This window comes from Engraulis encrasicolus, chromosome 12 (assembly GCF_034702125.1).
Source record: "Engraulis encrasicolus isolate BLACKSEA-1 chromosome 12, IST_EnEncr_1.0, whole genome shotgun sequence".
Lineage (NCBI taxonomy): Eukaryota > Metazoa > Chordata > Actinopteri > Clupeiformes > Engraulidae > Engraulis > Engraulis encrasicolus.
This window is the reverse complement of record NC_085868.1, coordinates 40,156,082-40,183,358: the sequence shown is the minus strand read 5'-3', so window position 1 is coordinate 40,183,358 and position 27,277 is coordinate 40,156,082. Positions and strand designations below refer to the sequence as shown.

General features: G+C 44.7%; 1 protein-coding gene across 1 annotated transcript in view; it reads right to left on the bottom strand.

The window, feature by feature from the left end:
* The window catches only part of nhsb (Nance-Horan syndrome b (congenital cataracts and dental anomalies)), a 113,245-nt gene extending 91,329 nt beyond the window's left edge, over positions 1 to 21,916 (bottom strand). The window contains exon 1 of the mRNA XM_063211905.1: positions 21,628 to 21,916. Within this exon, the coding sequence (XP_063067975.1) occupies positions 21,628 to 21,907 (280 nt within the window). The 5' untranslated portion in view covers positions 21,908 to 21,916. The remainder of the gene's footprint in view (positions 1 to 21,627) is intronic.
* Between the last annotated feature and the right edge of the window lie 5,361 nt (positions 21,917 to 27,277).

Sequence of the window (27,277 nt, the reverse complement as noted above, 5' to 3'; positions counted from 1 at the left end):
GAGATAGAGGGAGAGAGAGAGAAGGAGATGGCCGTCGAAAGATAAAAAAGAAAGTGTGTAAGACTCCATGAGTGTATGCAAGCTCCATAGCCGATATGCACATAAAGAGTCACGTTGTAGACAGAGCCACTGGGACATGAATTGACCCCAAACGCCCAAGCATTCTGCAAGTTTGTTCTGCAAAAATAATAATCTTTGCTTAACTCCTCCTGAGTTGACATACTAGTAATTTGAAGTGTTTATGAAGCTCCATTCTCCACAGCAAAATCATCACCTCTACAAAAGTGATACTATGCAACCTGAACTGTGTATAGGCTTTTTTTCACCTGACATCAGACACCTCCGATTCAATTCATTCAAAGCAGGTAGATGATGCTGCTTCAAAAAACACCCAAATCTTAACTCTAAAATTGTGACTAGCCTCTAGACTGCAAGTAGGCCCAGGAACACACTGAGTTAATCATTGATTCTGATGGCGCATGATGGTGATGTCTGATTAATGTGGCTTTTTTTAATGTGTTCACTTCTTAAAGTAGAAAATGGAGAATTCAGCTCTGAGATATCCTCTTGCCCATAGAAAAGACATAAAACTAGCCCCTTTAAAGACCAAACATATGCTTTTAAACAAACCAATAGTGTTTTCTGAAGCATTGAGTACCTTCCTCAATACCTCAACTTCCAGACTCTTTAAAAAAAAAATGAAAATCACAAAAAAAAGGAAAACATCTTTATTTGCGATTTTCTCAGGTTCACTTGGGTCTACCTTGTGGTCTGTTTTCGTGCGGCTAGTCACATTTTCTAGTTGTGCTGATCACTCTGCACTTTGCTGCTGCAGCAAGCAGCACCAGCAGCAGCTGTTCCTCTCCACCGCTGTGATCCAACACTGCCCAAGGCAAAGACACTGTGCACTGGGGGTCCTCATTTCCATAATCACATTGCTACTGTGTTTATTTCTCTCTCTTGTTATTTGCATTTGTAAGAACCTTTACTGCAGCAGCTGTGATGCTATGTGATGTACAAGCAAGGTCAGTCGGGAGAGATGAGTTTTGTTATGATGGCCGTTTTCTTTTTCTCTGCTCTTGAGCAATGTTTGGTCATAATATACAGTATGCTGCATGTACGGAACGTAATTGCATTAGAGTAACTTAGCTTAGAGTAATTACAATACTCAACACAGGTATCTCCTAATCAACTCTAGTTTTAGGCTTTAGGTGCTACATATCAATTTTGGTGCGTTTACAGGTTTATGAGGTCATTTGCAAATGCCATCTCATATTAGCGATGGGGTAGCAGGGGCAGAGGCAACACCTAAGTTTTGCTAGGTTAGTTGATTAGCTTTCTCTCATAAATAAAGATAAGCCTATGTCATTTTTTCTGACATGATTTCCCATTATATCATTATGATCATTTAATTCAGAAAGTGGTTTGAACATGTTTTTGTAATTTCATCTGAACTTATTTTGATGTTGGTACCTTGACACTATCGCAAATGCAGAGCTCTTTACAGCAGTTCATACTAGATCACTAGATCAGTGGTTCCCAACCTTTTTCTTCAGTGACCCATGTTTTACTATGTGAGCTTTGGTGACCCAACCGCGTGAACGCCCGCACGAGAGGGAGACAGGAGTCACATGATGCCCTCTGTTTCTTGTGAAAAATCATTTTAGTTGTTTTATTCCTCAATTCGTCTTTGATCAAATATAGAATAAATGTTTAATGTAGCACTTATGTTGTTGCTTCTATGCATTTATTAGTTAAATGCCTTTCATTTATTCAACACGGGCTATATATGGTATTTAAAGTGAAACCCCTTAAAATCAAGAGGGCCCTCTGTGGATCTTTGGCGGCCCATAGGTTGGGTTCCGACCCATAGGTTGGGAACCACTGAGAAAAAACTAAAGCGACTGTGCTAGTTCTAGTTAGCTAGAGCCTAGCTAACTAGAACTGGCACAGTCTCTTTAGTTTATTGCAAGCCAAGCTGCTCAAAGATTTGGTGACACGTTAAAAACCTCACTAGATTCCGATGAAGAAAGATGAGTGGCTCTCTGACCGACCTCTCAGACGACCTCAAGTATTTTTTTTAATTATTATTATTATTATTTCAGGATGGGAGGGGCAGTGGACAATTTCACTTCAGCTACGTGTGCCAAAGTGACAAAGTGAGGGCCAGTTTGGATGGCTTTCATTTATAATTCACAAGAGCATCCCTCCCCACTTAAGGGGGAAGTTGCATAAGACACTTATGAGGGTTTGAGGTCAAGATGTGCGAATGTGTCTTTCAGGGCTACTCTCTGTAGGTCAGACCTGCAGGGGGGGGGGGGCAGTCTGTCCACTCGGCAACACTACAGTAGTGTTTCTTTTCATTTGCAGGTTGTTGAGCTAAATTCACTTCCACACACGTCAGATTGATATCTATTCACGCAGAGATGTTGCGAAGGGCCTGACAAAATGTTGTTGACGGGAAGGTGTGTGTGTGTGTGTGTGTGTGTGTGTGTGTGTGTGTGTGTGTGTGTGTGTGTGTGTGTGTGTGTGTGTGTGTGTGTGTGTGTGTGTGTGCATCCCAGCCTGGGGAGCCCACTACATATGGATACACTTTAAACACATTATATGTGAAGTGTAGCAATGTGTGTTGCCTGACATGTCACTACGGCGATGAGACGAGCTGGTGTGATGGGGCGTGTTGTTGCTAGGCAGGAGTAGAGGAGATCTCTGACATAGGGAGGCCTCATGTTACCATTTTCTGATGATAGTCACCCACCATCTTTGGTGGTGTCTGCCTTGGGAAGATCACCGTGGTGGCCTTGGTTTTTGTAGCAAAAAGAACATTTTTATTGTAATGGTATATAGACCACTTAACAGGGGATGTCCCAATTTCTTTCAGGGAAATGTCCCTTGTGTTTGTTCAGGGAAGTTACCTCCTTGCTCCAACAGCCTCCATTATGTCAATTTACAGTAATTTGTTTTATTCTTAACAAAATTCAAATAATATTACAAAGAATCCAATCCAAAAAACAAAAGACATTGTGAATAACAGAAAGTTGCCTTTTGTTGGCAGGAGAGGCAATGGGAGATGGTGTGGGGTGCAAGGGAGGTAACTCTGAGCGCTTAATATTTCATTATGCGCCATATTTTCCCTACACTGCTACAACATAGCTAAAAGCACTTAAAGCAGAATGGGAAATTAGAAAGTCCCACTTTTGAGGTGAAATCTTGCACTTTCGTATTTCCTCAACATGTCTTTCATGTGAATCTTAACCCTATGGATGGGGAAAACCTATCTAAACGGCATAAATTAATCAAGGAGAGTCATTCTCTTTTAATGTAGAAGCCTAGAGAATTGACCTGAAAACTGTGCTCAGATCACCTACTGTGAATACTATAGAGAGGAAGATGAAGATGCTAAGTTCACACAGGGCTTTGCGTCTGTAATCACTAAATTGAAAGATTAATTGTATCATTGTGCTATAGTTAAGTACACTTGCATTCCAGAATATTTACAAAACAAGATTTTGTTTTGGCTTTTGTTGATATATTAACTGTATGGTACTTAGCCTAGAGCCAGTTTAGCAAAAGGGATTTAAGGTAGATTATAAGATTTCGAAGCCTAAGGGCATATGACATGATTTTATCCGACCAAAATCATTATTACGTGCACCAAGGTCTCCCAAATCACGGAGAACAACCTTGACTTAGTCGCACAGAAATGTAGGAAAACCACATAGACCACCAACGATTGCATGAAGCCTAACAAAAACAACTGCTCCTGCCAACGCTCTAGCCACTAAGCTAACATGACTGAGCATGTCCTGGAAGCTAGAGGAAGGACCCTCATCACTAAAAATAGGCCTTATGAAGTGTGTGTGTGTGTGTGTGTGTGTGTGTGTGTGTGTGTGTGTGTGTGTGTGTGTGTGTGTGTGTGTGTGTGTGTGTGTGTGTGTGTGTGTGTGTGTGTGTGTGTGCGTGTGCGTGCGTGTGTGTGTGTGTGACAGACAAACCTGATTATAACAGAGGCATAGTTTGATCATGACATCATTGGAATAAAAAAATACTGTTGATTTTGTTTTGTAGCCTGATAATACCATTAGGTAATAATAATACCAGCTCCACCAGTAGGATGCTGTAATAATCGTTGAGAAGACTTCACTACCATAGCACTATTACGACATTACACAGAGCCTTTAGTAATAGGTCTACATTACAACTTGGGAAACTGCCATTCTGCTAACAGTACATTGATAACAGACGCCATGTCTTAACGGATTAACACCAACTTCTGTATAGCTATCCTTTCGCTCCCCTTCACGATAGCATTTCTCTCCACATTGTCCACAAGGACGGTGAGGTAATTTGTAACGTGAGGGACGAACTGATTTATTTACAATGTCCTGGGCTATCTGACATGGTAATAAATAATAGCACTGTTTTTGTAATACTGTAGGCCTACCTTTAGCTCCCCTTCAGGAGAACCTTTCCCTCAACAACACCGCACGAAAGGACGGTGAGGTAATTTGTAACGTGAGGGGAGTCAAACTGATTTATTTAATATGTCCTGGCTGCCTGATGTGTTTCCCGGGCAACCTAATCGCATTAGAGAGCCGGGCACTACAGGTTTGTTTTCGACACGAGATGACAAAGTCACGGGAGAGAGAGAGAGAGAGAGAGAGAGAGAGAGAGAGAGAGAGAGAGAGAGAGAGAGAGAGAGAGAGGAGAGAGAGAGAGAGAGAGAGAGAGAGAGGGAGAGAGAGAGAGAGAGAGAGAGAGAGAGAGAGAGAGAGAGAGAGAAATCTCGCTGTGGCGACTGACTGACTGGTGGGGATGCGACGTGATGTGACGTGTGCATGTGTGCCCGTGCCGGGCAGAGGAAAACAGTAATCTGCCTGAGCCAAGCTAGCAAGGGAATGTGCTGATGCCTGACAGCTAAATTACACACACACACACACAGTGCTCTAGTCTACAACAAAGACAAAACAACAAACCCACACTGAGTCAGCTATAGAATGAGAAAATGAACTGATATTGTCTGTGGATTTTATGGAATGCTAAAAGGCATGTAGGACTGACAGTTTCTAACGCTACATAACATTGGAGTTATGAATTATGCCCTTGTGTATGCAGACTACTGTATGTCTGGTACATTGAAAACTAAACAAATGAATTTTTGTTTTCCTAGAATAGGTTCCTGTAGCAAAGGGGAGTAGAGTTGCCCAGACGGGACTCGAACCCATACCTTCTGGGGTAGTAAAGTGGGGCTCTGACCGCAACACCAAAGAGCCAGGCTCGTTGGTGTAGCGGTCAGAGCCCCAGTTTACTATGGTCTATGGTCAGAGGGAAAAGGGGAAGTGAATAGGGAAGGTATGGGTTAGGCTTTAAACTGGAGATGCTCTGTCAACTAAGAGCGGTGGGTAGCTGGGAATTGTCTTCTTCTCTGGCAAGAGGACAGATGTTCTAAGAAATCTGGGAGCTGCGCCACATACAGTAAAAAAACAAAAACAGAGTCTCACTTGGACCATTACAGGCACTGGGAGCCTCCTCACAAAAGAAAGAGTCACCTCTACCTGTCCTGAAATGGTAGGCCACGTGTTAAATTAAAGATGACAGGTGATGTTTGATTTTAGGCTTGTCCAACGTTTGGCAGCAGAGGAGAATGGCTCTGGCACTCTCATGCCAGTTCCAGACCCATGCGAGTAGCTTTTGGGTCAGAGTCCGAAACATGGAACCTCTCTCAGGTAAAACGGTTTAAAACCCCACTCACATATTTTACCCAACCTTTCAACCCCTGAAATTGCTTATCTGAATAAGCTCTCACATTTTGAAGAAAGGGCTCTGGGCCTTCATATGGTGTAATCGGAAAAAAGCAAAAAATCCTCAAACCACTTTTCCAGGATCTCCTGTCCTAATCTTTAAAGGGATATGCCACTATTTTGGGGCTTACTACAGTTAAAATCGTTGGCTGGGGTTTATAATGGTGGTAAAGTGTCTTATTTTTCATGTTAAGCGTTGTCTTGCTTTAAGACAAGTTAAAAGAGGGAATATGTCGCTAAGCTAGTGAAAGTCAATGCATCCGTGTAGCATTGTAGCAAGGCAACGTCTTACCTGAAAAATAAGACACTTTACCACCATTATAAACCCCAGCCAACGATTTTAACTGTAGTAAGCCCCAAAATAGTGGCATACCCCTTGAAGATAAAGAAAGAAAGTTATCACTGACATGTCAATATGGCTTACATGTCAAGCTGTGCTACAAGCTGCCCCTGTGTTAGAGTGTAGGGAAGGGGTTCCCAACGTTTCTTGGCCTGGGACCTCATTTTCACATCCAAAATCTCTGGTGACCCCATACATATTACATTTTTTTTGTAAAAGAAATAGTAATAAGTATTCTTTATTGCACCACTAGAAATGTCAGGTCTCCACACTGTCTCCACAACAGTAGGGACACATTGACGCGAATTTGGCCAAGCGAAGCGAACTTCGCCATTCATTCCTATGAGAGAGGCGAAAGCAAGCGAACAGGAGCAAAGCGAAGCGAAATCATTAAACAAAGTTTAATGTTATGCAAATGAGGAGCGAATTAATCTGCGGCGGGCCAATCAAATCAACAATATAACTGTCCCATTCCATTTGATTCGCCGCCACGACCTGATGACGATTGAGCTGTCACTGAATTTTGCCTCTCTTCGCCTCGCTCGTTGCGCCTCCTATGTGTCCCTGCCTTAAAATGCTGTTTGCGTTGATCCTCCTGATGTGTAACTGGACCTTCACCTGTATACCTGAGAGGGCTTCTGCCTCCTCCAGTCTCAGCAGCCTATTTTGGCAGAACAGACCAGAGCCTTAGGGCCTCCGCACATTGGCTCTGACAGCACTGCGGAGCACTTTCGCTTCCAACACAATTCAGACCCCCGAACCCAATTTCACACGAACATAGCATTGATAGTCAATGGGCGGCACCGACAAAATAGAACTTGTCTCTAATCACTATCCGACATCCGCGAATGTCCGTGGACATCGGCGCCAGTGTGCGGAGTTCTATTGAAAACAATGGAATCAAACTTTTGCGGAGCAGTGCTAGGCACTTTGTCGGAGCCGGTGTGCGGAAGCCCTTAGGGCTCTAAAACCACAAGCCCCACACTAAAGGGCCGTACACACACGTCGCTGCTAGTTACTCGCTCAGCGGATGAAGTCAATAGAATGTCTACGTGTTCCAGCGAGTCTCGCTGGCGAGTAGGCGAGGAGAGTACAAGCGATGCGATGTGGGCGGGTTCCGAGATAAACTTATTTTATCTTCGAGCGATGCGAGTTAAGCGAGTAACCAATTGGAAAGCAGAATACAGATTATTGACAGGTGACGTTGCCCCAGTGGCTTTCTGACCACCCAACTTCTGCACGCCATCACACTTTGGTTAAAAGTGTTGAGGAAAATACATACACTGTACACCATCAAAGGCTCATATGCATGGTTGTGCACAGCACACGATCAACGTTAAACAGCGTAGGCCTACATTTTGTTTCGTACGGACGTTATTGGCGCGGACAGCGGGAACCATGACAACCAGTAAACAAAATCACACAGAGCGAGTGGCAAGTAGGCGAGTGAGCAAGTAGCGAGTAAATTGCAGCGACGTGTGTGTACGGCCCTTAATGCTCTGGAATTCTGAGATGGCCTCCTCCATGTTCCTCCTCCTGAAGTGTGACTGACTGGCTCTATACCTGAGAGTAGTGTTGCCACCTTCCCCAGTTTGGCCTGATTGGAATTTTTTTTGATGATCTGCCCTGGGGAAAAATACAGTGAATTCAGGTAAATTGGGCCACTTTTTTGTATATAAGCGAATGACCCAAAGTGCCCCAATGTACCTGAATTCACCACTTATACACTTCACCATTTATACTGGACACTGAATGAAGGGTGCTGTTGCTTACATGAAAAAAGGGTTCATGGTAAGGATTGAGTTTGTCGAAGATTCAATGTCCAGGTTGTTTTGTCAGTCAGAGGTGGCAACCCTACAAACCCTATACCTGAGAGGGCTACGCCTCCTCCAGCCTCTCCCCTCCCCTCCCCTCCACCCCTCCATTTGCTCTTTTTAAATGTGTCAGCAGCAACAGCAGGAGGAGGACATTGCACTCTTTCACTCTCTCTCTCTCTCGCTAGCTCCTCTCGCCCCTTTTCCGTCACACTGCACATTTTTCAGACAGGGCCCCATGAAGGGGCCTTGATGTGTCTCCAATGGAAATCAAAGTGCATTAAACATTAAAAGTGCTGTCAAGGCCTAGAAGTAGGGCAGGAGGGGGGGGGGGGCTGCGAAGAGACAGCAAACCGTCTACTTAATCACACACACACACATACGTGTGCATCGACACGCACACACACAAACACGCAGGCACACACACGCACACACGCACGCACATGCACGGACATATACCCAAATGGACATACATGTGTGCACACACACACACACACACACACACACACACACACACACACACACACACACACACACACACACACACACACACACACACACACACACACACACACACACACACACAGGCATATACCCAAATGCCAAATGGACATACGACATACATGCATAAGCACACACATACATGCATGCACACACACACACACACACACACACACGGGCATATACCGAAATGGACATACGAAATACATGCATGCACGCACGCACGCACGCACACACACATACACGCACACACACGCACACACACACACACACACACACACACACACACACACACACACACACACACACACACACACACACACACACACACACACACACACACACACACACACACACACACACACACACACACACAGGCATACCGTACATACAGTGGCACACCTGCACTCAATGTCTTCAACAACATTTGCACATTTTTCACATACTGTATGCATAGGAAGTAGGAATGAACAAAATTGGGTATTCTGTGTTGTACTGGCATCTGCAAAGTGTTGTTAAGTATGTACGTATGTGTGTTTTCAGGAAGAGCTTTTCATGACTGTAAGCAAGTTATGTGAATTCACAAAATGTAATCTTTTGAGATGAATACAGGGGAAAAAATAAGTAACATGAACATATAATGTAAAATTGTATTGTATGAACAGATAGGCCTACATATGTTTATCATATTGATATATTGTAATAACAAAGCCTCTTTTAATGTTTTTTTTTCAAATCTGTTTGTGCACAAAATAACAAACACATAACTCACACACTTCTTTTCTCACACTCTTCAGTATTGACCATTTTCAAATCAGTTCACATGGCTTTCTGTCTAAAACACACAATAATCTATGGGATTTCCATGATAGGTCGAAAGCCGTGTGTGCGGATTTACAAAAATATGTGCAAACCAAACTGTGTCAACCCAGAAATTTGAGTGAGAGTAGAACACTGTGAAATTTGACTGTGAGAGTAGTACAGAACACTTCTAAAAATCTTGTGCGTAAAGAACTTGAAAAAAAAAACCCTGAAATACCACCCCTCCCTCTGGAAGACAATTTCTGTCCAAATTGGGAGAGGTCGTTGGGTACACTCCACTCCACGGTCAATCATCCACCCCCCCCTTTAGTCTGTAGTGCACCTGACAATCAAGACACCCTCGTAGGCTACCCTCCCAGGTGGCCTCTGTCTGAGAAGCGTGTCTTTCCTGGGAAGGGTGGGGAGGATGGGCGTGTGTCTGGAGTATGTGTATCTGTCTGAGCGTGTGTGTGTGTGTGTGAGTGTGTGAGTTTGTGTGTGTGCGCGTGTGCGTGAGTGAGTGAGAGAGAGAGAGAGAGAGAGAGAGAGAGAGAGAGAGAGAGAGAGAGAGAGAGAGAGAGAGAGAGAGAGAGAGAGAGAGAGAGGGGGGTGGCATGTGTGTGCATGTGTGTGCATGTGCTGCATTCATGGCAAGGAGCATCTGTGTGTATGGATGTAGGATACATGGCTGCGTGTGTGTGTGTGTGTGTGCGTGCGCGCGTGTGTGTGCGTGCGCGCATGTGTGTGTGTGCGCGTGTCTGTGTGTGTATTAGTGTTTTCCTTTGGGGCCCAGGCAAAGGGGAATGGAGGATGAGGGTGTATACATGTGCATTGTGCAGGCTGGTTGGCGGGGATGGATGCTGCTGCCGGGTCGGGGTGGGGGGGTCAGTCAGCATGTCTTTCAGTGGGTGTACCATGAGGGTGTGTGTGTGTGTGTGTATGTGTGTGTGTGCGTGTGTGCGTGCGTGTGTGTGTTGGTGGGGATGAGTGGTGGGAGAGCCGCTCCATTTCCCAGGTGTTTATCTTTGTCTGCGCTGCCCAGTCAAAACACGAGTGCAGATGAGTGTCTCTCGCTAAGCTTGTGCCGCTTTTAAGTCTCGGGCAGCTTTTAGCCTCTCCGTTTTTTTTTTTAAAGATGTGGGTGAAAACTGATGTCCCTGCCAGGCAGCTCACCCAGATTCCTGGCGTGCCATAGTATTCCTGCACCCCCCCCATCCCCCACCCAAAAAAAGCCCACAGACAACTCCCTTCTCAGTCAATCTTTTCACAATCAGGGGTTCGTTTCTTGAAAGCGTCTTTGCTATCGTCGTTACCAAAGTCCTTCGTATGAGCGACTCAACTCTCTCTCTCGACAGCGACGCTCACCACTAAATCCAAGGGAACGGTAAGATGGTTTTAAGACGGTTAGCAACGACAATAATCGAGAAACGGACCCCAGGTCAGTAGTGTCCCAGTGCAAAATTGCCATAAACTACCACAAGTGCAATACCAAGTGCAATACCGAAAATCAGTACTACAGCTCTTCTGTCGATTAAATACGATTTAATAATACAAGGCCCAGTACAATTTCAATGCACAGTTACTATGGAAACATTGAGAAAGAGAAATATGCACAAGTAAAAAAAAACTGGTAAAGAGAATAGGTACTTAATTGATTGAATAGTGGTGACATTTTTTGAACATTCGTAGTAAGATATATCAAGAAAGATTTTCACACGATTTATTCAGAGTCATTTTTCTGTCGAAGCGTCATAATACGGAAATTCTGCATCAACTGTAAACTTTTGTAGGGCCCGGAGATTATAGGGACCAGGGAACTGAAAAGTGGATAGGGGTGGGGGTTGGGGGGTGAGGGCGTAGCTAGCTATTAGCTAGGACGTGAACCAAGACAAAAGCCACGCCAGCACTGCTGTCCATCTGACTAATTATTCATGAGGTCAAATGCTAAACTGGCTTTCATTACCCCCACAGCTTTTGCTGTCCTTCTTGGGGGTGTGAGAGAGGGAGTGTTTGTGTGCTGTGAGTCTGTGTGTGTGTTTGTGGGAGGGGGGTGGTTGGGTATCGTGTGCGTGTGTGTGTGTGTGTGTGTGTGTGTGTGTGTGTGTGTGTGTGTGTGTGTGTGTGTGTGTGTGTGTGTGTGTGTGTGTGTGTGTGTGTATGTGTGTGTGTGTGTGTGTGTGGTTGAGAGTAGGGTGGGGGTGGTGGTGTTGTGGTTGTGTTTGGTTTGCTTGGCTGAACACAGTCAAAGAAGGGGGTGGGGGGTCACCCAAGACATATAGAAGACCCCCCCACTCCCCCCCATACACACACACACACACACACACACAGCATGAGCTTCCCTCTGGATAAGTCGTCAGCACATTGATGCTGATGCGTATGTTCGCGTGTGTGGATCTGGCTATTCCATTTGACCTGACATGAACAGTGATAACGACAATAAACCATACATGAAACTATTGTACGTTCTTGACATATGTGATAATCAGAGAAGTAAAAGTAAAAGTACGTTTGTGGTGTAATTACAACACTGGCACGTGACATTACATAGCTATTACATCATTTACTCCATTGTACCTAATTAGAGAGAGATAGACTGTGTTCTTACTGAAAAACACTGAAAATATAACGAGGGCCCACCACAAACTTGATCCAACCAGTGCAGAGTTAGCTAATCGAAAGACAAGTACACAGCACAGGTCTACTGGTTAAGTTACTTGTGTTGGAAGGAAACTGTGTTTCTTTTTTTACTTTTACTTTTAATTTTGACCCATCTGGTGATAATAGTGTGTTTTTCTTGTAGTTGTAGCTTTTCATCTCTTGTTATATAGATTGTGCGTGTCACTGCCTTGAGTTAATGACACAATTCGGCATAAAATGACATTAATAACAATCATCACGTCCACGTCCACGTGACTTTAGTGTGTATGATCTTGGTATGCATATACATGCAAGTTATAACAACTCTGGAGCTTGAAACACAAAAGACCATTCATGGGGTCGGTTAGTCGGGAGAAGGTGAATATCACTTGACTCCTGGCAGCTTTGGCTGAGCCCAGGACAAAGTTATCTGAAAGAACCCCACCACCAAATACTTGTACTCCTGGAAGCTTTGGCTGGGCCCAGGACAAAGTTATCTGAAAGAACCCCACCACCAAATACTTGTACGTTTAACGCAATGAAGACCCAATTTGGGCCCCTTCTGTCCCTGGACCCGGTACAACTGACCAATTTTTGCACCCCTTTTTCGGCTTCCATGCCCCTAAGCTGAAGAGGAATGGTATACATGAGTTCTGCTAAATTCTTTGTTTCATGGTGGGTCATGGTTAGGGGAGGGGGGTTGTTGTTGGGGTTGGAGGTGGCAGGGGGGTGCAGGGTACATGACAAAAAACACAAAAGCAAATGGCTGGCATGTGTTTTACGGCTTACCCCCTGACAAGTTAAAAAAGAAAAAAAAACTTTTACAATCTTTCAAAATGGGCCTGTATTCACTTCTTCAGGTCACGTTTGGTCAAGTCAAGTTTGTTGTTATGGCCTGGATTTGATGTCTTGCTTTGTAAACTTCTCCTAGCTGACTTTGGATGGTGATGTGCAAGCCATATGTTGTCTATGTTCCTACTTGTGTGTATGAATGGATAGTACAATATATGCTATTTCCAATAAATTAACTCTCTATCATAGTGGAACTCAGACACAACACAATCACTTTTCAGTGTTGATTCAACACAGCACAACCAACACCGTGAGTGTTAAATTGTTTTGCTCGCTTGTTTAAGTGCTGAATTTACACCTTAAAAGTTGCTATGCGCTTCCACACCCTCTCATGCCTGGCTATGAATCTCTAGCAGTTTCATGGGAAACATGGGTGGAAACCGATTGGAGACATCAGCAACGGAAGTTTATATTGATCCAAGGAGCAATCACATACGAACTTTGACCTCTAAAAGCCCCATAAGGCTTTTTGACTAACAAGTTACTCATAAGATGAGACACATTCTAATCTGATGAATGCACAATTAAGTTTTGAAATAGACCTTACAATGTCGACTGGCTTTCAAGTTGCATAGGAAGTACTGTCATATAAAGGAAGGGCAAAGATATCAACAATGAAGAGGCTTGCCAGATAATTCTCACTCAAGGATAGCAGTGCTATTTTCCAGGCCGCACCTTTCATGGTATTTCTTTGTATTACTTAGGTGGGTGGATTCATTGGTTGAATGGCAAACAGTCATCAGGCTGGCATGCTGTCCAGGGACATGGAGGATAAAGCCGAGTTTATACACCTCCAAACACAGTTCATCCGGAATACGGAATCTGCGGAAGACCGCAGGGTCGAAAACGCATCATGCCAATGAATGAATAAAAAGAAATAAAAACTTATAGCAGAAAAGAAATCCAAAGGAGAGTGCAAAGCTTGGTGCCGGTGTCCGTTCCTGCACCAGTTATCTCCTTTTTTAAATCGTGGCTTAGTATAATTCCATTGATATTGCTTAAAAGCTGCAAGGTATCCCCGACTTTGGTTTTTCAACAAATGGCACCCTGCATATTGTGATGCACTGTGCAGCCTATGCAGCACCATGACTATAATATTCATAGTCTACCCATCTCTGATTTTACCATCTTGATGCTGTCCATCACATATTTGTTCCGGAAAATGTTCACTTAAGGATACCGAGATATAAGTTCACAAGAATAGTATTGCATATACTATGCTGCCCTACAAAGCCAAAGTGCAGTAGCCACATATTTCCTGAAACATGAAAATACTAGTCTTCATTACACCCCCTTTACCGTGTGACAAAGCCTTATGGTCCAAATGTGTCCCGTTATACAGATATTGCTGTGTCAAATTTGCAGTAACTACAACATCCAACCTAAAACCAAGGCTTTGAAGGCATTTTTCTCCGTTTCAATGTTGGCGTACAGCAGTTACTACAGTTTGCCTTTGAAGGGCAGTATGCACACAGCCTACAAGTGTATCATTGAGATGCTTTGATGCAACGATACAAGGATGTTCGCATTGTACTCAGGGACGGAGCTATAGGGAGGGCAAGCAGGGCCTTTGCCCCTGTGCCCAGGGCACTCTTGCATTGGTGGTGGGGGCCAAACTGTGATCTTGTCAGGCCATATAGGGGGCCCGATAAGTGTTTTGCCCTGTGGCCCTATGCGCAATTGTTCCGCCACTGGTGGTACTCAGTATGTGTGTGTGATATGCCATTCTTAACAAAGCCCCATCTTCCCCCCACCCCCTTTTTTACCCACTGCCAGTGTGGTTACATAAGGCGGGGAAGAGAACTGGGTTATAACACATGTTCTGTAATATGTGGGCGTACTGTATGCCACGGATGTTGCACACATGTGCTCCTGGTTATTTCTGCAGTACAGTGTGATCCCAAAAAAATCCCTGTATGTGTTTGTTGTGTGCATGTTTGTGGAAGTGTACTGGGTGTGTACACACGTACTCTGTGTGTGTGTGTGTGTGTGTGTGTGTGTGTGTGTGTGTGTGTGTGTGTGTGTGTGTGTGTGTGTGTGTGTGTGTGTGTGTGTGTGTGTGTGTGTGTGTGTGTGTGTGTGTGTGCGCGTGCGCGCGTGTGTGTGTGTATTTGGTCATAAATGTGTATATGCAGGCATGTATACGTACTGTATGTGTTTACTTGCATGTGTCTGTGTGTGTGTGTGTGTGTGTGCATGTGTGCACGTGTTACTGGCTTACAGCATGTACTCCTGCATCAGTGAATGGGCTTTCTACAAGACAGGCGCGCACGCACGTGCCGTGCAACAGTGCAACGGGTTTGCTGCTGAGGGGAGACCCTTACAATGAACGCATGTGACAATGAGGCTTCTCTCCAGGAGCCTGCAGGCAATAACGGGGGAGCTAAATGGACTTGAGCGCGGTGGCCGAATGGAAAGGATGGGGCTGCCGCGCGCAGAGGCGATGCTAGGGTCAGCAGGGGCCCCAAGCAAAAATGGAAAAAAAATTGAACATTTGAAACAAAATGACCACTACTGTAGTAAAGTCTGGGCTGTTAATCACCATTTAGGGGCTTGGGGGGCCCCAAGCGACTGCCTGCCTAGCCTGGTGGCAAGATACGCCTCTGGCCGCGTGTAGCGAAGGGGAGTAGAGTTGCCCAGCTGGGACTCGAACCCAGACCTTCTGGGGTAGTAAACCGGGGCTCTGACCGCTACACCAAAGAGCCAGGCTCATTGGCATGTTAGTCAGAACACACCCACAACCCTAGTGATGGTCACTCCATCACACTGCCTTCCCCTTCGGGAAGCGCACCCGTGCGCTTCACACACTCATGGTGTCCCTCACGCAACTGTCCATCATGCTTCTCCCATCCAGTGTGCCCCATCATCAATGCTTCACCCATCACTGGGGTCACCAATCCTGGGGGTCCCTCACATGGAATTACGGCTCACACAATGGGTACGCTTCCGATGGCCTCACGGTACCATCCCACTTCTGACACCATTTGTTGCGAAGGGTAGTAGAGTTGCCCAGCTGGGACTCGAACCCAGACCTTCTGGGGTAGTAAACCGGGGCTCTGACCGCTACACCAAAGAGCCAGGCTCATTGGCATGTTAGTCAGAACACACCCACAACCCTAGTGATGGTCACTCCATCACACCGCGCGAATGCATTTGCTTTGTCTGCCCGCCGCGTGTAGTTACTATGTGGGCTACTATGCAGTGCAGTGCACTGCCCTGCACGCGTGGCTGCCTGCCTACCAACAGCCCTCTGCCATGCCCATGGTCATGTCTTTCCCAGAGCTGATCAGTGAGAATAGTGTGTGTAGTGTAGTGTAGTGTTGTGTTGTGTAGTGTAGTGTAGTGTAGTGTAGTGTAGTGTAGTGTAGTGTAGTGTAGTGTAGTGTAGTGTAGTGTAGTGTAGTGTAGTGTGTCTGTGTGTCTGTGTGTGTCTGTGTCTGTGTGTCTGCCTGTGTATTTGTCTGTGTGTGTCTTTAGGTGAATGTGTGTAAGAATGTGTGCACGTGTATGTATAGTGAGAAGCAACCTCTGACAAGAAAGCTACAACAACCACCTGCATGGTATGTACAGTAATAAGAAAAGCTTCATCATCAATGAAAATGACTATCCAATCAAGTATTTCAATGCTTCTGAACCTTTCCATTCATTTATTTTCATTACAAAGCGGACTTATTTTTTAATCTTGTATAAAGGGTACGTCACTCACCCAATGAAAAAAGTGCATCACATTCTCACAACCAAAGACTTGAGGTGAGAAGACATGAGTAACACTTTTACGAAAAAGAGGCGCCTCACAAACACGCATAAACGCCGTCACACACACGCATGCACGCAGGGACACGCACACTGTCATATACCCAAATGGACACACATGCGCACACAGACACACAGACACACAGACACAGACACACACACACACACACATACACACAGACACACAGACACACACACACACACACACACACACACACACACACACACACACACACACACACACACACACACACACACACACACCTAATTAGAGAGCTGCAGGAGACGGCGTGTGTGTGAGGAGACACCTTCTCTAATTACAGACAACCAGGATGAGCAGGTAATCTCAGTGCAACTTCCCCCAATACGGGCTCCCCATCACTGGGGCGTGGGAGATCACAGGTCAGTGTTGCCAGATTGGGCGGCTTAGAGGATGACCGTCTGTCTGCGGATTTTAACAAAAAGACATTTGTGCTGGTTTTTCTGCCAATTTATGGCCATTGAAATCAATGGAAATTTGTTCAAATTGGGCTGGATTTAGTGCTTCCAGGCGGGTTTTGAACCGTCTCATCTGGCAACCCTGTCACAGGTCTCCCTCTACCGTCCCTCCAACCACACCCCTTCCATCCACCCCACCCCACCCCACAGAACACACCCCTCTTTTGACCTGAGGGAAGGGAGTGTCTGCTTCCGGGGCAATGTCAGTTATGGGCCGTGGTCTTAAATTGGTACGAGAGAGCCAGGGGGAAAGTGGACATCACCCACGTCTCGCCCCCTCTAAAGCGTGATGTAAGAAAAACCTAGCGTTTGTTTGTTTTTTTCTTTTGAAAGTTCACATTTTCTTCAAAAAGTTCACAATTCACAAATAACCAAGTCACAAAGCAATTTAACAATACTTTTCAAACTGTGCTCAGTTAATATTGGCAGTTCGCATATAGGCAATATCCATTTCTGGACACACAAAAATCCTATTTAACAATGGCGTAGGTCAGAGGGCTTCGGCGTTCTGTTTTGTAGTGCGAAGGTGCTCTTTGGTTAGACGTAACTTAGAGATGTATGATGAAATCCAAGGCACTCTTCGTCTTCATTAAAAAGCTTTTAATTAAATGTAGCTAGTTCATATTTGAACATTAAAATTTGCATACATGTTTCGGCCAAACATTGGCCTTCATCAGGGCTTTGATGAGGACACAAAAATCCTACATAGACCATTCAACCATTGGTGCTGCTGACTGCTTAACAGTAATAACATTGCAATTAATACGGAGACCTAAGTTTCTTTTACTGTAATGATATACACAAAGACTGTCGATGTGCATTCCTTGTAGGCCTAACTGTGTGGGTATGTGCCTTCAAGTTGACTCAACCATTGCATGCTAAGCTGGGGGTAAGTATATACGTATATTGTGTGTGTGTGTGTGTGTGTGTGTGTGTGTGTGTGTGTGTGTGTGTGTGTGTGTGTGTGTGTGTGTGTGTGTGTGTGTGTGTGTGTGTGTGTGTGTGTGTGTGTGTGTGTGTGTGAGAGAGAGTGTGAGTGTGAGTGTGTGTGTGTGTGTGTGTGTGTGTGGGGGGGGGGGGGGGGGGGGGGGGTGGATGGGGGGGGTAGGGAAGGAGGGGTGGTGGCATTAATGCCACCCCAAAAGACAAAGTGACAATAAAAGGTCATTAAGATAAGGATCATTTACATTGGGGTGTCAAATCACCTCAAGATCTGTAGCATCTCCAGCCGGGAGGGCAAATTAGCATAAGTTATTCTGATATCCCGCTGTCAATGCAAACTTTAGTGTGTGTGTGTGTGTGTGTGTGTGTGTGTGTGTGTGTGTGTGTGTGTGTGTGTGTGGAGGGGGGGGGGGGGGGTCAAATACCTTCCTCAAACTAAGTCATGCAAATCAGTCAGATGCATATCTCAGTCTGGAAATAATAGTTACCTGTGGTAAAAGTTCTGTGAAGGAACTCCCACATCAGAAGAAATCGACATCACTTGATATGAGATGTTCAAACTTCAACAGAAGCTGGTTTTGCAACATTTCACTTCAGTGTGTGTTCGTGCGTGCAATGCATGCGTGCGTGCAATGCGTGTGTGTGTGTGTGTGTGTGTGTGTCTGGTAGAGAGCATATAGGACCATATATAGAGGAAAGCAAAGATGGCCTCTCACCATGCAACCATGACCATATACCTTTCTCTCTTTGTGTCGTATACCTAGACCAAAGCCACTTTAGAACACAGATCCGCGTCTCCGCTAACTGAGATCAATGGGCGTCTTCAAAAACAAGGCAAGCCATTCTGTCTCTCACGAGGATGAGGCACGGAGAGAGGACAGCGGATACATACTTGCCCTGGGCGTACCTTCACCTGTATGACCTCTGCAAAGCAGCCACAAAGCCTGTCATTTGTATGTGTGTGTGTGTGTATTTCTCTCTCCGTGTTTCTCTGTGTGTGTGTGTGTGTGTGTGTGTGTGTGTGTGTGTGTGTGTGTGTGTGTGTGTGTGTGTGTGTGTGTGTGTGTGTGTGTGTGTGTGTGTGTGTGTGTGTGTGTGTGTGTGTGTGTGTGCGTGCATGTGTCTCTCTGTGTGTTTGTGCTTGGACCGAACTTTGGTGCCAAACCTCATGCTCTCAGCCCCAGGGGGTAGGTAACTGGTCTCTGTGGTTCAGAGATTTGGACGAGGTGGAGGTCACTACACTGGGCACACTTCCACAAAGGCTGGAATCATATCAGGACCACAGCTATATGGAGGACCATAGTTTGGCCCATGATGCTTTACTTGTATGCAATGTATTGGATCTGGATGGTATGTGCACGTGTGTTTCTCTGTGTGTGTGTGTGTGTGTGTGTGTGTGTGTGTGTGTGTGTGTGTGTGTGTGTGTGTGTGTGTGTGTGTGTGTGTGTGTGTGTGTGTGTGTGTGTGTGTGTGCGCGTGCGCGTGTGCACTTCTTCTTTGTAGTAAGCACAGCCAATGAAGGATGAGGTGCCGGTTACAGTGGCGGTGTCCTAAATAGTTGCTACCACTAACTTGCTGTTGTGTGGATATCCCTTTTTTGTGAAATTCTATTGCTGTGTGACCTGATAAGAGACGTAATGAAATGAAATCTGATTGGTTATGTTTTGGTCAAGTCTGGACAGCTGATCACAAACCTCCACTTCACCAGGGGGAAACACAAAAGAGCTACAGGCCCGGCCGTGGCTTAGTCGGCTGGGCACTGGATCGCTACGTGGGCGACCCAGGTTCGATTCTCGACCAGGGTCATTCCCCGATCCTCCCCCGTCTCTCTCTCCCACTCAATTCCTGTCCCACTCTTCACTGTCCTGTCTAAATAAAGTTGAAAAAGCCTAAAAAAAAGTATTTAAAAAAACAAAAGAGCTACAGTCCAGAGCGAACACCTGTGCGACCTACATGGCAAATCACTTATTATTTTTGTCAAATCTATCCACTTGTGTCACTCCACATTCGTGTGTGTGTGTGTGTGTGTGTGTGTGTGTGTGTGTGTGTGTGTGTGTGTGTGTGTGTGTGTGTGTGTGTGTGTGTGTGTGTGTGTGTGTGTGTGTGTGTGTGTGTGTATGTGCGCGCGTGTGCATGTGTGTGTGTGTGTGTGTGGTTAGAAAACATGTCAGATCAGATCAGTGAAAAATGAAATGCCATAATCACTCGGAATATCCCGTCCGATTGCATTGGACCTAAGGTCACAGCATGTCTCTAACCCCCCTCTCCTCTCCTCTCCTCTCCTCTCCTCTCCTCTCCTCTCCTCTCCTCTCCTCTGCCCAGCAAAGCCCTCATCTCGCTTTAACTCCAGTCACCGAGGGAGGGAAACCTTTCCGGTTTAGAAATCCAGCCAACGAGCCACAGACCTAAACAACATGGCATCCTCCCATTCTATTATACATTAAAGCAAGACTGCACTGTGATTCTCCTTATCTCCCTCTCACTGTCTGTGATCCAAATACGGTTCAAGACCTGCTGCCTCTTTGGGAAAAATGGAGCTAGCAAGGTAGTCAGACATGAATCTGGATCAACCTGAAGTCAGTGGTGCCATTTGGAAGGGGGAAAGGGGATAGAAGGTAAAGCAGAGAGGCGCTGTCTTTACTAGCATGGTAAATTGGAAGCTCCAGAACGGCCATTTAGCATACACAGGCAGGCTGCAATGCTACACCCCATTCTGAGCACCCTGTCACTGAGCGATGTAGCACGCTCCCTCAGATATAGGCTACTGTATTATTTCAGACATATTCTCACTCCACCCCCCCCACCCCCCAACATCCATACTGTTTAATATAGACCAAACTGATTCTAATCACTATATCATTCTTTATTTGATTAACTGATACAGATGGTAGGCTATATGACCAACATCCATGTTGTTTCATTCATTTACCATTCCTTTTTTTTTTTGCAGAGGTCTTTCAACGAGCGAGCTGTTTGGCTGTGGATTCTGAATGCCACTTCAAGCTGTCTTGACTGGCGGCAAAAAAACGCGAATAACGGAATTAACCTTGCCTTGAACATAAATAGGCTAATTGTGCAATCACTCCATCATATGAGCGTGCTCTGAGAAGATATCAAACGACTGTTTCCCCCCGCCGCTGCTGCAATGGTCTTTCTGAATTTATAATTGATGTCAGTAGTTGCGCTTCGCCTGCCGGAGGGGAGCGGCCGATTCGAAGGTCCAGATTGGATCAAAGAGACCCGTGGTCCTTGCTTGCTCGAGGCCCCGTACCTGCAGTGATAGCCCTTGCTTTCGCCCATCTTAATCATCGTGGAGTGATGTGAATGCCGGAGACGTTGCCCCTCTCCACACTGCAGCCTACACGCCCATCTCCATCCCTACCGACCCCGACTGCCCGTCACATCGCCAACGAATATACATTCGCATTCGCATTAGCCTACATCAATATGCACTACGCTCACAACGATATTGAAAAGGCCTTGCACATGTGTAGTATGTAGAATCGTAGGGAAAAACAGAGCCAGCTATAGCGACGTGCAGGTGTGCGCATGCAACCTTGCGACACATTGTAATTCTTATTACTTTCAATTATGCCGGGGAACATGTGCGCATAAAATTGAGGGCACTGGTCGTTCAGACAGAACACTATCAAGGCAAAATAAGAGAATGGGATGGATGTGTACTTACGAACTGGCTCCTGTTTCGGGTCTAACCCGCTGGCAGTTTGCTGGATCTTGCCTATTTTATTTTGTAGCACCCAAACCCTTTGATTTGTAGAGATGATCTCGTTCTCCAGCTCCTCAAATAGAGAGCAGGCATGTTTGGCCAGGTCGGATAGCTGCCGTAAGGTCCGCGAAAGAACCACATTGTTGATTGAACTCAAATCCTCGAAAAGCAAGCCCTCATCATTGGGGATGGGATGCCTACACAGCAGCGGCGGCTCCACGATCCGTTTCGAAAATGGCATTTTTCAGTATAAGAAAAAAATTATATCCTGATTAAAAAAGAAAAATGGAAAAGGGAAAAAGGCAAGCAAATCCAAAAGGAAAATCTGACAGGTTCCCCTTCAATCCCAAATTCCCAAATTTTCCATGTAAGCCTCCATCGTTTCTCTCTGGCGACAGAGATCACACACGCTCAGCGCGTAAACGCAGCTTCCCCACAGAGCTCTGTGCTGCTCCTCGTATTATCAGTTGCTTTGCCGTGCTGTATTTTTTCCCAGCGCTTAAAGTTGAGGTGGAATGGGTTTTTTTTTTAACCGGGAGAGTCACAAAACACGGATCGGGTAGCAACACGCGCGGATCTGGAACGCTCCCTCGTCCAATTTTTGTGGATTGGTTCAGTCATTGCATGAGGCTACTCAACGCTACTACGTGAGCACAGGGAGTGGCAGAGGACTTCATTCAAAAGAGCAACAGTTAATTCAGTGGTGGCTGTGTGGACATTGACAACAGGCTACTTCTGGTTCATGAATAAGATTATGTCGGATTAAAGATCATCTGTAGCAAATTAGCCCCAGTGATGCTTTTCATGTTCAGTATATCCATGGACGGATGTTGGGCTCCTATGGTGATGATTTCTGTCAGGAGTCCACCGTATTTTGAGGAAACTGAGAGACCTCAGTCTACCTCATTTCACAGTTGCTGAATGAGTTTTCTTCCCTAAATCCCTGTTGTTGTTGTCAGTGTCATCAGTTGATGATGCCACAAAGCCTTTCCCTTCCCTTTGCGGATTTCTGGCCCGACCGGCGTGCGCATTGGATAATGAAGCGCTCGCTAAGATCACCTGTTCCTGATATCGCCACGGGTTCTGCTTTATTGCACCGTTCAGTGCAACTGTTGGGCGCGTGATGTCATATGTGGGTACCGCACAACAACTGTGCCTTGCTTACAGCAGGACTAATGATCCTTTGGTTAGAAACTAGACACAGTGTAAAGCACACAAAGAAATGTTCATAATGGAAATCAATAGGGAAAACTAAGACAACAATTATCCATATTCAAACTAAATAGGCCTAAAACATGCACAAAAAAATCCCAATGGAAAACACCAACTTTTTTTTTTAATCACAAGGTGATATCTGGCGCCATCTGGTGAACCCTTATGCCCAAGATAAAAAAAAAAAAAAAACCCTTGATAAAACAGAAATATAGGCTATTTTGTACCTTTATTTATCCAGGGGAGAAAATTCCCTTTATTTCATTATAGTTGTTGTGAACCCTGGTCAAGGTAATATGAGAAAACGCCAACCTTTGGTACAAATTCACAAAAGTGATATCTGGTGCCATCTTGTGAGCGCGCCAGTTAAAACTGAGGAAATACAGTGCAAGTCTATACAGTATACACCGTATATGAGGAAACATGGGGAAATATTAAGGACAGTGTTTCCAGTTTGTACTTTCAGATTGCATCTCCATCACAGCCATGTCAGCAGTACCCCCTCCCCCCCCTTCTTAACAGATACAAGCTGGAGTGATGCTATACTGCACAAACATGGGGCACCCAACTAAGCATGCAGTATGAGATTGATCACTACAGCTTGTATCTGATTGGACATAAAATTAGATGCTGTGTTGCAACTGCCCCCAGTCTCCCTTAAAACGTGTTCACCAGTGCTGGACTGAGATCGAAAAAACAGCCCGGGTGATTTTGGCATAGACCAGGCCTACCTCAATTGACAATTTATATTAAATATGGATCAATGGGTCACACCATCTTAATTGAGGGATTTAAATCAATCAATCAATCAATCAATCAATCAATCAATCAATCAATCAATCAATCAATCAAGCTAACGAAGTAACTAACTAACATTTTCCCCTGGGAAAATGCCCTGTACGCCAGATGACCAGTACAGACCTGATATCCATGCCCTTCACTTTTGATCAGGCATGGGGCTCTTTAATCCTATTCCTAAAGCCTGCAGCTGGGTGCGTGCACAATTGTCCACATTAATGCATGCAACTTTTTATTTTTATTTTCATTTTTTTTAAACAAAACCAATTCCTTGAAGAATGAATAATGTAGATTAAGCTGTTAAGCCAGATATCATCAATGTTAATATTCAACATTTGACTGTGTTTAAGTGTAAAGGCCATAACTATGGCACTACCGTCCCATCACTGTAGCCACAAACCCAATATAACCAATAACAATTCAATTAAAAATCAAATATATTTAAAGGTACACTGTGCAGGAAATGGTCAAAAAAGGTACTGCAACTATGCTGCTCATTGAAACTGCCTGTTGAGGCTGAGGCTGCCTGTTGCCAAATTTGATCTTTACATGAAAGTTTAAAAGTACCGGTAATAAACTAATATTTTCTAGTATGGCCCAAGCGCAGTCATTTTTGCAGCTAAAAATTGTTATTTTTGGAAATTGAAAATGGCGGACCATGGAGAAGATCCCCCTTTTAATGTATGAAAAGTGCAATTTTTCCTGTCATAATAAATACTTAGAATTTGATGGTGGTGGTAAGTATTCATGAAAAAAGGTAACATTAGTGAATGGGTAGCATGGATTCTGGAAATAAACACCTAAAATCTTGCACAGTGTACCTTTAAGCTAAGAATGGGTACGTATCATAAAATAATTTGGTTTATTAGGCATATATACCTGTAGAGGACATGTCATGGAAAATTTCACCAAACCAAAGTTTTTGTAGTAATTGCTGCTTCCTAAAGACACTTCCTTACAACAGTAATGCAAATACAACAGTTTGCATATGTTTTTAAATACTAAATGTTGTAAAATTACTCTCTGGCTGCCTTTTACAAAACACTTCCGTGCAGTGCTTCTCAATAAGTGCTCCTCATGAGCCCCATCTGGTGGTAAAAAGAGAAAATCACACCACTGCCGAACCAGGCATTACTCTGGGAACTATAGTTCCCTAGCCTGATAAACCAGCCTCAGCTGAAAATTTCTGTGTCCAGCGGGTGGTGCTGGTTTACCAGGCTAATAGTTCCCTCCAGAAATGGATGACAAGTTGTTGGTGAATCATGAGCCATCTGATTTATTTTATATAGGCCTATATTTGTTATAAAATATCAAGTCTCGTGTGTGCTGTGGACTTCAACCCATATGTTCATTGTTAACGTAGGCCCTACCAGTGTACAATTACTTTCTTGCATTACTCTCATGAAAATTATGCAAATAGATAAGTAAGATAAAGGATGGATGACAACAACAAATCGTTTTCTTTTTAATGTGTCCATGGGTAGAAACTCTCTAACAGGATGTTGTGGTGTCTGTCTGTGCCACAGAAAGGAGGTCACAGGGCCTTGGTTTGTTTTAACACGGCAAAAGGGGCTCCGTCTATGAAGGCCTAAACAGGGCTGCTGACGGCTTTGGCCTGGCCCAGAAACAATTCATTTGAAAGGGTTCTTCCACATAATATATAGCCTACAATGTAATGAGGCCCCAATTCTGGGGCCACTATCTAATGGGCCCGGGACAGCTGACCCGTTTGCCCCCCACCCCTGTTAAATTCGTTTCATGTAAACAATACAAATTGGAGAAAAAAGTATGCCTGACAATGGTAATGGAAACATGTGCAGGTCATTGCATTCCAAGGAAAAAAGCTGTAAGCAATGACATTTCTTTTTATCAACTTTCCCTCATCTAAAAGGTTTCATCACGGAAGCACTGCTGTGCTGTCAACCTGGAGAGTACAGAGACGTACATGGGGCATATGTTCTTGTGATGTGGTTTCACAACTTTTACTTTCACTAAGGAAATGTCAGAGTGGGTTGGAGGGAGTCATTTTGATCTGCTCTATTACGCTAAGATCACATAACATTACGCTTCTGATGCTTTTATCCAAAGCGACTTACCGTTGATTACAGCAGGGGTTCCCAAACTTGACCATGATAACGTCACTGGCCCACTGATGTGGTTAGAAGATACAAATTCCCCTGTGAAGGAGTTTTCAGACCTTTCTTTAAATGTTTGTGGCAGGAAGGTACCATGCTCAGGGTACCTCAGTCATGGAGGAAGATGGGGGAGAGCACTAACTATTCCCCTACTAACCTAATGGGTAGGGAGTCGAACCAGTAACATTGGGCTACAAGTCTGACACACTAACCACGACTGGACATTACAATTTTGGTGACAATAAGGTTAGAACAGAGGCTCTGTAAAGGGACGAAGTACCTCTACTTTGTTATCTCTGATCATAGGGTCAGTGTTTGGCATGGTTGGTCAGGATTTGATGAGGTAAGCAGCTTCTCACCGACTGAAGTGCGAAGAAGACACAAATTAACCTGTGATTCATTTGCGCACACACGGTTGTCCCACCTTTCTTTGGGTGCACAGCTGGGATAAAAAAAAAAACCTCTCTATGGCGCCTTTCATTGAAGTATACCTGGAAAAGACCAACACATGCAGCAAGTAGGAGGAGCGAAAGGGAAAACAAAAAGTACAGGCCTGAAAGTCCCTGTGCATGGGGTGGCAATGTGACGTGTGCCACGAGTGTGAGAATGTGGCTGTGGCTCAAAAACATGTGAAAGAGAGAGTAGAAGTCTGCACACCAGTGGCGGAACAATTGTACACAGGGCCCCAGTGCGAAACACTGATAGGGCCCCCATACAGCCTGTCCAGGTCATAATAGGGCCCCCAAAACCAATACAGGAAGGCCCTGGGCCCAGGGGCAAATGCCTTGCTTGCCCCTGCTGCACACCGCAATTCTGTGGGAAAGAGTGGTGCAGTGTGCAGACCTCTACTCTATCTCTACCTCTCTTCGACAGATACGCCTTTGTCCTGCGCTTGGCCTCAGTGTGGTGGGACCCTTAAAAAGACTTTGTGAAAACTGTGTCCATCACACTCAATGCAAAAGAAACTGATTTGTTTCACACAAATGTACAGGGTTATTCATAATTAATGACAGATCATTTAGATAAACACGTCAATATTCAATCAATATTTTTGGTATGTTTGACAGTAACTTCTCTTCACTATCGTAAGAAGAGCACAATCATGGCCGTAACTACCATTGAGGACACAGAGGTCATGTCCTCAGTATTTTTCTCCAGAAATGTAAAATTTATCTATGATGAGAATTGATCTATGATCAACAATGACACATTCAGTCTGTCACCTCATTTATCCAGAGATTAATGAAAACAAATGGAAGATTTTGACTGAAGAATTTGTGAAGCATTCTAAATGTACAGTATGCAGTACAGCACAGAGTATTTGACCTCTGTATTTGAAAATGTCTGGTTACGGCCCTGAGCACAATATGAATATGTCAAAAGCCAACATTCTCACAGTAGGCTATTCAGTACAGTACATAAATATGGAAAGCAGTAAACAATCATAGAGAATTGCCTTTTCCAGC